Here is a 14,357-nt window from a genome sequence, read left to right as displayed (position 1 = left end):
TTAACATATTTTAGCCCCTATTCATCAATAAAATTATCTGCATAGAGCTGCCTTTCACCAAAATGGAGTGCTTTCAGAAAGAAAACTGGATAAAGGTGGATAGATGGATGGATGGATGGATGGATGGATGGATGGATGGATGGATGGATGGATGGATGGATGGATGGACATTCACTCATCCACCAACTCTCCCTGGCATCAGTCGTGGTGATCATATAATAATGCCTCTTTCTTGTAATATGCTAATGAGTCAGAGTGAATGGCTCTATACTGGTACTGATCCAACCCTCCAAGAGGAACAAAACAACAAAAGGCCTCCTACTTGCATGAATGCATCCATACATCTCTTTCTATAACAGCACTTAGCATCTAGAAATATCTCACTCCGCTGTCTTTGTTCAATGCAATACACTTGACGTTTATGATTTTGATTCAAATTTGTACCACTTGATTGAAAATTTGCAACATGCTGAGAATAAGCATTTGCCCCCAAACACTTGAGTAGCAAGTGATTTGATTGAAGTGCAGACCTTCTATTTTTTTTTTTTTGTTCTGTAGTTTTGGGCCTTTGACTTTTGCCTGCAATCTTCTTTTTTCCGTACATGTTAGCGAGTTTCGAGGGAAAATTAAAATGTAAACTCTACACTGAAAGGCTTACCAACTTTCTACTACTCATATTGTGTAAAAGTAACACTGCACATTAATTTGACTTGCTTGAATAAAACAACAAAAACAACAGGTGTATTTGTTTTAAGAATATTGAGACTTGGTGTTAATAGGAACTCTGGATAAACACCCATCCGTGCGAACAAACATTGCATAGAAACAAATTAACAACCAGCTTCATTTGTGCCCTTAGCACTTAATGTTTTTTTTTGTTTTGTTTTGTTTTCCAGCTATCTCTCTCTCTGCGCCATCTGCATGCACAGATTTGGAGCGAGTCTGTTTGCTGATGAAGAATAATCAGAATCATATAAGGCGGATTGTAATGAAGCCTGTGCTGCCGGCTTGTTGCTGGTGTGAGGCCGGAGCCATCCATAAAGAGACAACCCTCACATGAGAAATGTGTTTCTGTAATGAGCTCCAGCAGGAGGGTCCAACATTATGAAACACCAACAAACAGATCGGATTTGGGTGAACTCCCGGGAGCACACACACGCAAGGAGCAAAAGGGGGCGGGGGGGAAATGGTTGGTGACTGCACAAAATTTCATAAAGTCACATAATCATCATCATCTGCCCTGTCTTATATGTCCTAATGAGATAAGTGCTCTTTTTCAAATTGCCGTGGCCAATACAAGCATAAGCGCAGAGGGGTAAAAAAAAAAAAAAAGAGGCTTATATGCTGGGGATGTGAGTGGGCTCTGCTGCTTACTCAGTTATTGACGTAAGTAAACAGTTTACACAAGCAGAGGTACCTCCCAGATGTGAGGGATTTGACAGCAGAGTGTCAGACAACAAGTGCTTACCGTCACAAGTTAGACAAATGGGAATGGATGGATGGATGGATGGATGGATGGATGGATGGATGGATGGATGGATGGATGGATGGATGGATGGATGGATGGATGGATGGACAAACTTATCATGTGTGAATTAGTTCATATGAATCTGCGTCACAAAGCGAGGCTAAAAATATCCACTCATAAACTTATGCTACACTGAACCCACGATGCAACCGTACAGCTAATTGTTTTTATCTGCTGTGTCTAAAAATAGCCTCTTGTGATTCCCTGGTCATACATCCCCAAGCATTTCCTACAAATACCCCCAGGAAGAACATCTGGCAGAGGTTTACTTCAACATGCTATATGAATATATATATATATATATATATATATATATATATATATATATATATATATATATATATATATATATATATATATATAATTAGATCAGGCATTCTCTGCAACACTTTAACACATCATTCACTTAGCAGAGCCCTGGGTTTCGGCCTCCTCTCACGAACATAAATTGCCTAATTAATAGGTAAATAAAAAACCTGCTTCTCAAATTTCACATCAGCTTAGGTTCAAATAAAGACCATCAAATGTTAAATATGCAGTGACACTAAAAGGGCTCACAACATCATGTGTTTTTAAACAGTGAAATTGCTGTTGCAGACAGTGTTACTTAACATAGAGACCTCATTTGCCAGCTGTATGCAATTATGTTAACCAGTTTTTTTATGTTTGTTAAATGCCCAAAACAGTCATTTTTAGGATAATTACAATTACTTTCTTTGAAATAAAAAGTTTAATTACAAGTTTATTACCAGGCATTTAAGCAACTACAGAAAGCCCAGGTGACTGAAATATTTTTCAGTCCCAGAATTCAGTTAAATGAAGGCACAACTGTGAACGCAATGTAAGGCAACACCTCAAACAGATTGCTTTCTAGTGTGACATCATGTGAAACAAAAGAAATTACTCAAGATATCAGAAGGAGAACTGTGGACTTCCACAAATTTGTTTTATCTTTGAATGCAATCTGCAGACACCTGAAGTGGCAATGTTCACCTCAAACAATTATAAGCAAGTATAAACCACATGAAAATGTCCATTCCTCATATAATTTAAGAAAGAGACAGGTTCCCAGTGGATTTTACTACAAAATGTGTGTTATCCACAGTGGAACACGTTCTGTACCAACATGGGTTGGAAGGTCACCCAGAGAGTAAGAAGCCATTACTTCATAAGCAACTTAAATGCAAGATTACAGTTCCAAATATGCTCAAGGACAAAGACCTTAAAGTCTAAAGTAACTGTTTGACACTAATGCCTGTTGGAGGAAAAACGGGGAAGCCTGACAACACCATCCAAACTGTCTGGGAGTAGCAGCATCATGTTGTGAATCTGCTTTGTTGCAGGATGGATTGTTGCACTTTACAACATCTCACACATTAGCCAGAAAGTTGCACACAAATTGGTTTTCCACATGGACAATGTGCCAAAGTATTACCACAGTATTACTTACAAAAGTGCATTAAGGGCAACAAAATTAATGTTTTAGAGTAGCTGTCCCTAAGCCATGATGCAAGACCTGTTGAAGATTTGTGGGCAGGAATGAAAAGGTGTGCGCAAGCAAGACAGTATACATATCAGATTTAGTTGCACTAGGTTTGTCTGGGGGAATGAGATAAAAATTCCAGCAAACTATTATGAAAAGCCCATTAAAGGAATAACAAAAATATTTCACCCAAGTCGTGGCTCAAGACGAGAGGAGCTGCCAGCAAGCAGCACAGTTTAAAAGGTAATTTTAGCAAATAATGAAATATATGCAAACTTATGAACCTGGAGGGGAAAAAAAAATCTAGAATAATATCTTATTAATTAATCTGGCACTTATTAAATACAATTAATATTTCAGAAGTCCTAAATGACCTGAAACATGAAACGAAACATCAAATGTAAGATATTGAGAATCAAATTATGTGTGACTTTTTAAACAGTGCAAACGTGTAAAAATGTAAATATCTGGTTTCAACTTGATGTCATTGTGAAATTCAAAAGTCCCTTGTTTTTAAATTAGAAGGATGCTGGTCAGAGCAGATGCCCTTCTGTCTTTCCAATGGAAAAAATCTTGTTTTCAGATTGACCCACTATGCTTATCTCTGTTTCTTGATAAGTCTGGGAATCATTCTTTTACGTATAATTTAAAAGACAGTCAACACTTTTTTAAAACGTCTGTCCTTTGATCTGGAACGACAAGAAGATGCCACCGATACTCTGATCCAGAAGTCTTAGCGGCATAATTGCCAGAATGAGAGAACAGGGGAAGACAAGAAGAGAGCCTCACCTCAATCCACTGCCCATTGTTCTGCACCATGAGCACGACACAGGGGTCTGACTTATTCAGCGTGTCTCGGTCCAGCAGAGCTTTGCAAGACACACGCAGCTCAACTTTGGAGACACAGGTAGCCGGACCGCTCAGGCTGGTCGCAGGGGAGGTCGCCTCCTGAACTTCATTCATCGCGGCTCAAGACGAGAGGAGTTGCCAGCAAGCAGCAAAGCAGTGTGATGTGAAACTGTTGGTAATAACTCCAGGAGGGAGAAGAGAAGATCAAGCGATTGGCTGCAGGAGCTCAGCACAGACTTGGCACACTCACAGGAGACAGGACCCTTTTGGCTCGGTGCAGATGTCACAAAAAAAACAAAAAAAAACAGGGATTCTTGCAGAGTCCCAGGGGAGTAAACCAAAGCAGAGTTGTTATGACTGTCTGCCAGAGTTATTGTCTTGTGAGGAATCTCATCTCACCTCTCTTGTGATGTGAAGTTGGCAGGGTTGGATATTAGACATCTGGGTCAGATTCCTGCAAAGATTAAGTTATTTAAAAAAAAAAAAGAAAAAGAAAGAAAGAAAGAGAAAAGTCAACATGACTGCATTTAATATCAGCATTAAAAAGGGAAGAGTCAATCTGAATCACAGTCCTTTCTATTGAGATGCATGAACGAAATAAGACATCGTACAAATTGGTGCGCTGCAAATGTTACAGAATGAGAAAGCAAACTCCAACATACATCTATAAATAGGGTCAGTGGTTTTCCGTTCTCTATAACAGATAGATAAAAGCAGATTAGAAATGCAGATTATCTGCTTTGTTTTGTTTTGTTTTGTTTTTTATTTCCCAAACAAAAATATAAACCACCCCCCGAGTTTTTTTTTTTTTTTTTTTTTTTTTTTTTTTAAACAAATGTCAGTAGCAGCTGCCTAGTTTATGTTTCCGTAAGCAAAGGGATTGAATATGTGAGAACGGGCTGAAATTTATCCTCCACAAAGTGACACAAACGAGCTGCAGGTTTGCCTTTCAGCACCACGGACAGTGGCAGCGGCGATGTTCGAAACACTCGAGCTTTTCCAACAACACTCGGCCCAAACTTTAAACTCCACAAGGCAGCAGGTATCATGAGATTTAAAATGCCACCTCCTCTGTTTCGTAGAGCGAAACTTTGACTATGTTAACGAACAAAGAAATGTAAGTCCAGTGAACAAAAGCTCTTGAGCGCTTAGTTAATAATTCATCGCCGATCGATTAACTCTAAAAATCTACATTCTTGTGAAAACAGGTCCAGTCAAGGTTAACGCAAAACGATTGATCCCACATTTTCTCCTTCAAACACAGTCAGCCTATTTCTACTAATAAAAATCATCACTGACTGAGTGATCATTCATTTTAGAACAACCTCCAGTTTAACGGGAAAACACGTCAATAACAACAAACTCAGCGGGACATTTTCCCTCCCTACCTGCTGTTGTTCTTTTACTCCCGAAAGAAAAATAACACTTGTTTAATCCGCTCTTACAAAATAAAAGAAGAAAAAAAAACAGATTGGTTTCCGTTTTTTTTTCTTCTTCTTCTTCTGCTCTCTCCTCCGAAACTCATTGGCTCAAGCGTGGAGGAGGGAGTGGGCTCGGCTCAGAGAGGAAGAGAGAGGAAGGAAATGGAGAGAGTCCAGCAGCCGCTGTGATGTTTACGGGTTGGCTTTTAGCTGGGACGCGATTATTTCAGTTCAAAACCCGAGTCCATAAAAGGAGGAGGAGGCGGAGGAGGAGCGGAAAGGGGGCAGGGGGAGACAAGTCTGTGGAAGTGCAACACAGAATGACATCTGATAGCTCACACAAAGCTCTAAACCAGAGGAAGATCTGTGCAAAGCGTTTGAACGCATTAAAGCTGTGACCCATGAAGAAATCCATAAAATATTATCCCCGCTCCTTCTCTCCCCACAAGTTAATCTCTGTTGCAAATGGGACTTTAATTATAGATTCAGACTAATATGCCTGCCAGATATTTCTCCAACATCAGCATGTTATACATATATAAAATGACTCAATTTGCTGCAGTAGCCCACCTGCCTACCAACAAGTTCTGCTAAAAGCCACAAACAGGAAAGCCAGCGCACATACAGACAGCTGCATCTGTGAAATGATGGCATGAATTTCAATATAAATTGTGTAGATTTGGCTCCATAATCGCACACATATGCTTCTAAGTGTACAACATTGTCAGTCTTGACAATTAAAGGAAACTGATGTGTCAGAAAGTTGAGCTGGAGTTCAACATGTCATCATTGAATCCAAAACGTGTCTGCTGTGATCGTCCAATGAGGGAGAACACACGCAGAAATCTATTAGTTCGTCCCCAGACTCTTGAGTCCAGGAAAAGAATCTTGCAGGCAGTCAGTCTCATGAAGGTATCCATCCATTGGCTGTTTCTACTTGCCTTCCCGGGTCACAGGGGGACCGCGTGTCATTGAGCTAGAGGCAGGACACACCCTTCAAATAATTTGAAGTCCATCATTCTGCAGTTTGAGAGACATGCATGTGAATGGCAGATGCCAATTTTAATACGAATGAAGATCCCTGCAAAATCTCTCTGATATAAGATTGCACAATATGATTCATCTTTGTCGTAGTACCTTTGGAACAAGTACTGTACATCTTGTGTGAATGTGTTGCCACAAGCAAGATGTCTTCTCTCTAAAAAAAAAAAAACTAAAAAAAAACATGACAGTACAACCTCTGTTTGCAATTCTATATCTGAAAGAAAAGGAAGACATCTGGAACAATGTCCTTTGAACAGATCATTCAAAGGACATACACAGTATGCATTATTGTATTTTTACACAGTAATACACAGTTTAGTGAAAGCCAAATACTGCATACCAATACAAAACAACTCCTTTGAAGTCTTAACCATGGTGGTGAAAGGATGATGATTCAGGGACACTTTGCTCCCACAGACTCCATACATCTGACCATTATCTACTTTGTACACCGAATAAATACATAATTCACTTAATATGTGAAGCCATCTTTCTAGCAGCTGAGGCTGGGTCATCAACAGGTCAACAATCTCCAGACTCTACAACAGAATTGCTAGGAAAACAAAAGAATAAAGTCCAGTTAAAAACCATTCTGAAATCTGAGTAAAGTGTTGCAAATCAAACCTTAATAGAGTCTGGTACAACTGAAAGTGCATAAACTCATTGAACTGAAGCGATGTTGAATTTCTCCACAGTGATGTGAGAGTGATAAGGTCATACAGAAAACAACCAATTGAAGTTGTCCAGATAAAAGTCGGCACAATTTTTTATTTATTTATTTAGTTTTGGCTTTAATTTGATAAATAACAACAATGAGGAATTGGCTGCGTGATTTTAAATGCTTGACGTTAGACATAGATAACTGCAGAAAACTGAAAAGATCATTTGTATTGCTTAGCGCATTAAACACCCCAATGACTGAAAGAGTGTACTTTCTTTTTTACCATGACGACATAAAGTCCTTGAGAATCTGATTTATACTGTAGATTTTTTTTTTCCAATTCACCTCTACCGTATGTTACATAATGTACTGTTCATACACAATGTTTGCGCTTCAACCTTTTCTTAGTCCACCCACAAAACGTATTACATTGATGAATGCGTTTCCAGATATTGCATAACATCGGTGAACTGATGAAACAGAATCCACTGAGTTTGAGAAGCAGCAGGACCAACGAGCTCTAATAAATTAAATTAAAATTTAATCATTTGCATTTCTTAATGAAAGTATTTACACATTCAAAGTCATTTGTGTGGTTGTTTGATTTTAAATGCTAAAACCTCAACATGTCCTTCAAGCAAACACTTTTTTTTTAAAATTGTGGCAGAAGCTTTAAGAGGCACTCAGAGAAGACATCAAGGTTATTTGAGTCTTTCCAGCAACATGAAAGAGAAAAATATTAGTTTTCTGCTTAATATTTATCTGATATGTTGAGTTGATCATTGTGTGAAAACAAAATTCTCTGTCAGAATTCCCTCACAGCTTGATATCATACCTAAGATTTCTTAAAAAAAAAAAAAAAAAACTATGTCTGGATTTAAACTGTCTGTTGCTTAAACATCATCTAGTCTCAGTTCTCTTGGGCAGTTTTCACCCTCATTGCCTCTTCTTTTTCCGTGGGCTCTCAGACTTGGTAAGAAGCGTCTGCTCTCGGGCGCACACCTGAGCCCTGTTACGCCACAGCTCCAAACAACAACCATCTGCTGCTGCTGCTGTCAGTCCAGCACCTCACAGAACGTTCCCTGGCGTTTACACATGGATTATCTATTCATGCCGCCTCTTCCCCAGTCGCATCGACAGCGCAGCTTGGTGCTGCTGACCAAACCCGCATGCGAAATAAACCCTAACAGGAGGACTTGAGACTATGGCCTAAGGCACAGGCGTCAAGTTTTCTCTCTGCCTGTGTGCCATTATCGACAGTCCTCTACCTGCAGCTCCCCTGAGTGGAGGTATTTTTGGACGCCGGAAGGATTTTGCTACCAAGGACTATTGTGTCTAAAGTTTCTCTCACTAATAAAGTCGGATCAACAACGAATGATGGACATGCATGTGAAAAATAACCTATGGCAAGCTGACAATGATCAACTGAATCTGACTGGCGTGTGTACCAAGACTCAGTGTTTGGTCAATTATTTCTTTGCTGTAAAATGTTTCCCATAAATAAATCTTGTACTGTTGAAAAGCCTGTTTTTTTTTATTTGGTGTGTTTTATGCCCATAAAATACTTTAACACATCTATGGTATTGCCAAGTTTACTCTAATGGAAACATGTTAGTTTCTTGATTTGTTTAATAAAATGTGAAGAAACAGGAAATATTGGCAATTTATTATTTCTTTTACAAACAGTATAGGAGAACCACATACAATCAGGATCGTGTGGCTCCTCCTCCTCCTTATACTGGTCACCAGACTGGTAACACGCTGCTGTCGGATTGCATTCCAGTCCTCAGGCATCATTGGTTTGTCACACTGCAACCAACACCACACTCAATTTAATCCCACTAGTGTCTAAAGGCTTTGACTGAAGTTAGTCCTGACCTCTCCACTGGTAAATTCTGGAGGAAGTGTCCGATGAACCCCATTCTCTAGGACAAAACGTTTGCATCTTGAACAACAGACTTCAGTTTCAAACACTGAAAATATAGGACTGTCTCAGATTAGAGAATCTCATCTTGGTGTCTCTACATTGACATTGCCTTCAATAATAAAAATCATCCTCTTTCCAATGAGCGAGATGACAGCTAACACCGTTGCACTGCCTCCAGCAGAAGCCGTTAGGAGTTTGCAAAAAGGACATGACATGGTTATCATGGTCATCCACTCGGCTCTGTTGCTCGACCCATAAACGGACCTTAAAAACATGGAGACATTTAGGGGGAAAGAAGCAGCTCTGTATGTAAAGCATTCAAAACAAACAATCCAATAAATATTATGCTAATATTTTTTTTAAGTTCAGTCATTGGAGCAACACTTTTCAGGAAGTTGAGCTGAAAACGAACACGGGTGTCAGTCTTTCAGCTGATTTCAAAGCTGCTACCAATGAAATTAGTGAAATGGGCAAATCTTTATCCATTTATAACATTGTAGCAAACACACCACATTGAGGAAATATAGAAACATTTGTTAAACCATTCTTCTGAGTAAAAGATCTTCATACGTCAATTTGAGTGTTCAGACTTTACCATAAGCAAACACATAAAATCCTCTGAACATGATTTGGAGAAAAAGACCACATTTGTCTAGGCAGGTCTAAATTCAGGCAATCTCTCTCCTATACAGAGGAGTGTATTTGCACCTCAGTCACTTTATAATTTATCTAAACATATTAAAAACAAAATTACTTCACACGTTTAGAAATACACACGACCCCTGTAGTAGCAGTAGATGTTAATAGTTTGGCAATATTTGCTAGCACATTCGTTTGTGCCTAATTAAAATTTTGTTTTGCCTCCCAGCATAGCAACAAAGTCGCACTGAGATATTTTCTTTCCGCTGCTCAACCCTGATTTAATCTCTACATTGTCTATTAGCATATGGTAAATTACACAAATCTTTAACAATTACAGTATGCTGAGTTTGGCAGAGGTTCTTTGGCATTTAAATTAACATTTTCTCTTTCACCAGTTCAAATAAAAATGAGTCCACTCAGCCTCCACATACTGTGTTCTGGCAATGCATCGGATCATTAAATGAAGAAAATACATGAAAATTGCTTTAAACTTGGCAAAATAAGCATCTTTACAGAATTACAGTTCAATTTAAGATTACACTTACATTTCTGACTAATTTGAAGGTGTTATTGTGCCCCCTACTGTTGGACACAGCAAACTACACTGAATCAAATTTCTGCCACTTCACTACAGACTGACCCTTTAGATTTCATCTTTTTCACTCCTCACCTGTTTGGTAGTCTGGATACTCAAATGTTAAAGTACTAACATTTCAATCGCCATGCTTACATAATTCAAATAAAAACTTATAAATAGGAAACTTCCCAAGTGTCCGAGATATTTTCAATAAAACCTTCTCGTGGATATACATTTGCTCCACAGAAGCAATTCTAATTCCTTTCAGATCTGTTAAATTGTATCAAAAGTTTTCTACAACTAACCTGATGATTACTACAGACCTCTCTGTAGTAATCATAGTAGAGCTCACTTAAAAAAAATCTCAATCTCACATTGCTCTTTTTAAAGACTTTATTTTGCAAAGTTCCATAGTGACTATTTTCACTTTTTCTTCTCCACGTCCTGCTCAGCTGCCTCTTTGGCCCTCTTGGCGCGAATGCCGAAGAGACGAGCGTTGGCTCTGGCCATACGCAGGCTGGCAAAGGCCTTGAAGTTCTTCTCATCCTCAGAGATAACGTGGGCCTTCTCCTTCTTGTAGACCTGAAGAAATACAAGCGAGGATGTGAGATATTTCACACAATGTACATGACTGCAATCCCAGAATGCTTTACAAAAATAAAAACAGAGCAGTCATCAGAAATAGGGTTCAAATGTTTCATCAAAGTAGTACAGAGATTCCGGAGATTTGTCATCAATTGACTGCTGCCATGGAAAAGTTGGAATAAGATCACCAGCCAGTTATTACGGAGCACCACAGGTCACGTAAAATTTCAACTGGTTTAACTCAGGAGCATCTATTGCAGGAATTACGACTTACAGTTTTGATGGGCATAACTGGGCCAGAGAGCTGAGTGGCCATCTTCAGTTCCTCCTCCTGGAAAAAATAAAAAAAATCAATACATCAAACATTCAACCTCAATTGATCAAAACCGCACCGATGTAAGCAATTTTTAAGAAATCAAATTACAAGGTTTCCTATTCAGTAGATAGGAATCCAGTTATGGGGGGAAACTGATCAACACTGTGCGTTAACTTTAACCGTCTTTATTTTTCAGGTTTGCTTACTCAGCAGGAACAGACACTTACAGAGCTGTCTCCCTTCTTAGGTGCAGATGCCTTTCTGGGGAACAGGATGAGTTTGGAGCGGTACTCCTTCAGGCGCTGCACGTTGGCCTGGAGAGATTCTGTGGATCTGTTGCGGCGCCGGGGGTCAACAGCGATGCCGATGGTGCGGGCTGTCTTTTTGTGGATTCCAGCAGCCTGAAAGGAAAAAAAAAAAAAAAACACAGCACATTTACAATTTGAACATCTAAAGCAAGTCATCCTAATAGTGTTCAGATAAAGCTGTTTCATTTTAGCAGCCATCATATCTGACTGCAGGAACAAATAATCTTGATGCATTTGACCACAAATGACAGTCATAAACATCCTTTATTTTGCCTCAAGTAAAAAAAAAAGAGAAGCAAATAGCAAACAGTGCTCTTTTAATCGTGATTAAAAAATTATGGGAGAAAAAAAAAAAGATAAATTGTCAACAGCATCATGCCTCAGCTGCACTTTTCTTATTCCAGCATCAATTAATAATGATTCACAGTGAGAGGTTGGGTCTGTTCTTTCACCATCTACGGGAACAATAGTAGTTTGGATATGAAGATGAGACAAACCTATGTTTCAGGACATCCTGCCTCAGCATGTGAACACATTTCATACCATAAGTACTGACGATTTGGGTTGTTCATATCTGCGATAAATGGATTGTTCCATTACATAAAACACTTAACATCTATTATTAGAAAGGGTATGAAGTGCTGGAACATTTTTTTTTTTCATTTTCACGTTTCTAAACAATTTAATGAAACAAGCGACTGAAGTGCAGTGTATTGCTGTTTTGTCTTAAACATCTTTGTTCTTCAAACAGTCAAAGATTTGTTTTCTCAAAGGTTTACTTGAGATGCAAGCTACATTTTGACTCAGTCATGAAAAACTCACTGCTTCAGAAAGCAGAAAGCTCCAAAGAGAACAACCAAAGACCATTAATACTTAGTGGATTTCTAAAAATAAAATAAAAATATCTGGACAAGTTACAAAAAGAGTCTGCAAAAACTGCAATGAAGTTTGACTAGGCATGCAAAATGAAAAGAAATCAGTGACTCAATACTCTTGAACAGTACATCAACAGCATTAAGACGGCAACCATGAGTACATTTAATGTATTACCTTCAGTTCCTCCAGGGTGAACCCACGTCCGGCACGAACCTTGGTGTGGTACCTAATAGTTGGGCATCTAACCTGTGGTCTCAGTGGTCCAGCAACAGGACGAGGAGCAATGCGGCGGGCTTTGGCCTGGCGAGCCTTTCGCCTGGGGAGAAAAACATTTTTCTTATCTTCAGCAAATAAAGCGATCCAAGAGTAGGATAAAAGCTCCAACCCACGACGCAATCATAAAATATTGCTGTTGTACAAGCTTTAATTGCTAAAACTAATGTTCACAATATTTAACAAGTTTATCATCGTCAGAACTCAGTTACGTTCTAAGATATTCATGTTCCTGGGAATAAAATTGATTTCTAGTCTTTCCACCTCTCCATTATGCGAATAAGACAGACCTTAATCTGTCTTAGTATTCCGAGGAAAAATAGAACCATGGATGTTTCCATTTCAAAGCATACGTTTTGATTTTTACTACTGAACAAGCTGATAAAATATCCTCCTTTTGGCAAATGTCAGGGAATAGCTGCAGTTATCTCAACAAAACATGTTGCAAACAAGCAAGAATCCCATCTCAAAGAAGTTAAATTTACATGAGCATTGTATTTTAGGTAACATTCTACTGAACCGTAGTGATTGTGTTTTTGCTACACGTCCATAAATCAGTGGATGCTGCATTAGCATGTGTTCGTATCGCTGCTCTCACCTGCGGACCTTCCTGGCAGGTTGGTTGAACCAGGTACGCACTCTTTTCTGCCAGTCTTTGTGGAAATGGGGGTTCAAGATCATTCCATTCCGGCTGGGGGCCATGGTTGGCTAGTTCCCTTCAACACAACGTGGAAAACAAGAGATGAGCACACAGTTAACACCGGCACGCCGATATACGAGGCTAAGTGCTACAGGCTAGCACGTAAACTGAACTACTGAAGCTGTGCTCCATTCCTCTACAATTCTCCGTGACCATACAGTAACTTGTCCTAATCACTTTTTAACGCATTAGGTCTATATAAAGATTATTCCGTGGGTTACAGTCTGACACGTACGAATTAAAGGCTGAATTATAAGGGCAATGCTAACAGCTACCGTTTGACCCAGTAGCTTCGCTAAACATGTTGTTTTCAGCAATTCAGCGGGAAAAATTATGATAATAATTATATTATTATAAAGGTGAAAATCCGTACTATTTTATTCTGTAACAGAGTATTACCGATTCCCTTTGAATATGGAGGATTATGGCAGATTGTTAGAAAATATGGACAGGATAATTTCTCATACCTATAAGGGAGGAAAATGGCCGAAAGGAAAAAGGAAGTTGAAAGGCGGCGCATTGTGGGATATGAAAAGACCAGCCAATGGCAGAGCAGATGATTTATCAAAGAGTAAATGCATTCAAGAGAGTTCACCCCATGTACAATTAAACAACTTTACTAACAATGTAAGGTGTAAAATATTAACGTTTTTCATATCCTAACATAAAGGACAGTATTCCTATTTATGTCAGCAGATGATTTCAGTTATGAAACAAGATAAATCGAAAAACAGAAGTTTTTTGTTTTTTTTCTTCCTTTCTTACCTGTACTGAGCTCTAAGGGACTCTGTAATTTAGAGTTCCTTCCTATCGATTTTATAGTTAAGAAAGCATTATTCTTCAAAAAGACCATGGGAAAATAATAAATAATACTGAAATTATGTAATCATGACCAGTCCTGTGTGGGGATAATGTTTTAGCCTATCTCCAATAAACTGTTTCAAAACATTTTACCTTATGTACTAAATAACTGAAAATAACGTGAAAGTATACAATTATTTCTAATGAGCCAGTTAATGAGCTGTTGTTATATATTTTTGAAATATTGTATAGTTTCTGTGATGCTTTTGACAAACCAAATTGGTGATCTGTCTCTATATTCAAATATTTATTTTCTTATTTTTTTGTAAACATCTATATGAAACTTTGGAGAAATCATTTCTTACA

At 38.6% G+C, this 14,357-nt stretch overlaps 2 protein-coding genes across 2 annotated transcripts in view; both read right to left on the bottom strand.

Annotated features, from left to right (window-relative positions):
• Positions 1–5,504, bottom strand: part of cpne7 (copine VII) — a 41,488-nt gene extending 35,984 nt beyond the window's left edge. Inside the window, exons 1-3 of the mRNA XM_015033280.1 lie at positions 5,249–5,504; positions 4,260–4,314; positions 3,801–4,042 (exon numbers count right to left, since the gene is read on the bottom strand). Coding sequence (XP_014888766.1) covers positions 3,801–3,974 — 174 coding nt within the window. The 5' untranslated portion in view covers positions 3,975–4,042; positions 4,260–4,314; positions 5,249–5,504. The remainder of the gene's footprint in view (positions 1–3,800; positions 4,043–4,259; positions 4,315–5,248) is intronic.
• Positions 5,505–10,510: 5,006 nt separating this feature from the next.
• On the bottom strand, positions 10,511–13,729 carry rpl13 (ribosomal protein L13). The gene is made up of 6 exons (XM_015033279.1): positions 13,658–13,729; positions 13,089–13,206; positions 12,392–12,533; positions 11,261–11,434; positions 10,992–11,048; positions 10,511–10,714 (listed from the first exon to the last, which is right to left on the bottom strand). Exons 2-6 carry the CDS (start codon positions 13,190–13,192, stop codon positions 10,556–10,558), a joined length of 636 nt encoding a protein of 211 aa, XP_014888765.1. The 5' UTR covers positions 13,193–13,206; positions 13,658–13,729; the 3' UTR covers positions 10,511–10,555.
• Between the last annotated feature and the right edge of the window lie 628 nt (positions 13,730–14,357).

Source organism: Poecilia latipinna, unplaced genomic scaffold, assembly GCF_001443285.1.
Source record: "Poecilia latipinna isolate Pla-1442-1.1 unplaced genomic scaffold, P_latipinna-1.0 Scaffold262, whole genome shotgun sequence".
In the NCBI taxonomy this organism is placed as follows: Eukaryota; Metazoa; Chordata; class Actinopteri; order Cyprinodontiformes; family Poeciliidae; genus Poecilia; species Poecilia latipinna.
Note: the sequence above shows the minus strand (reverse complement) of the source record. Positions and strands in the feature narration are given on the sequence as shown.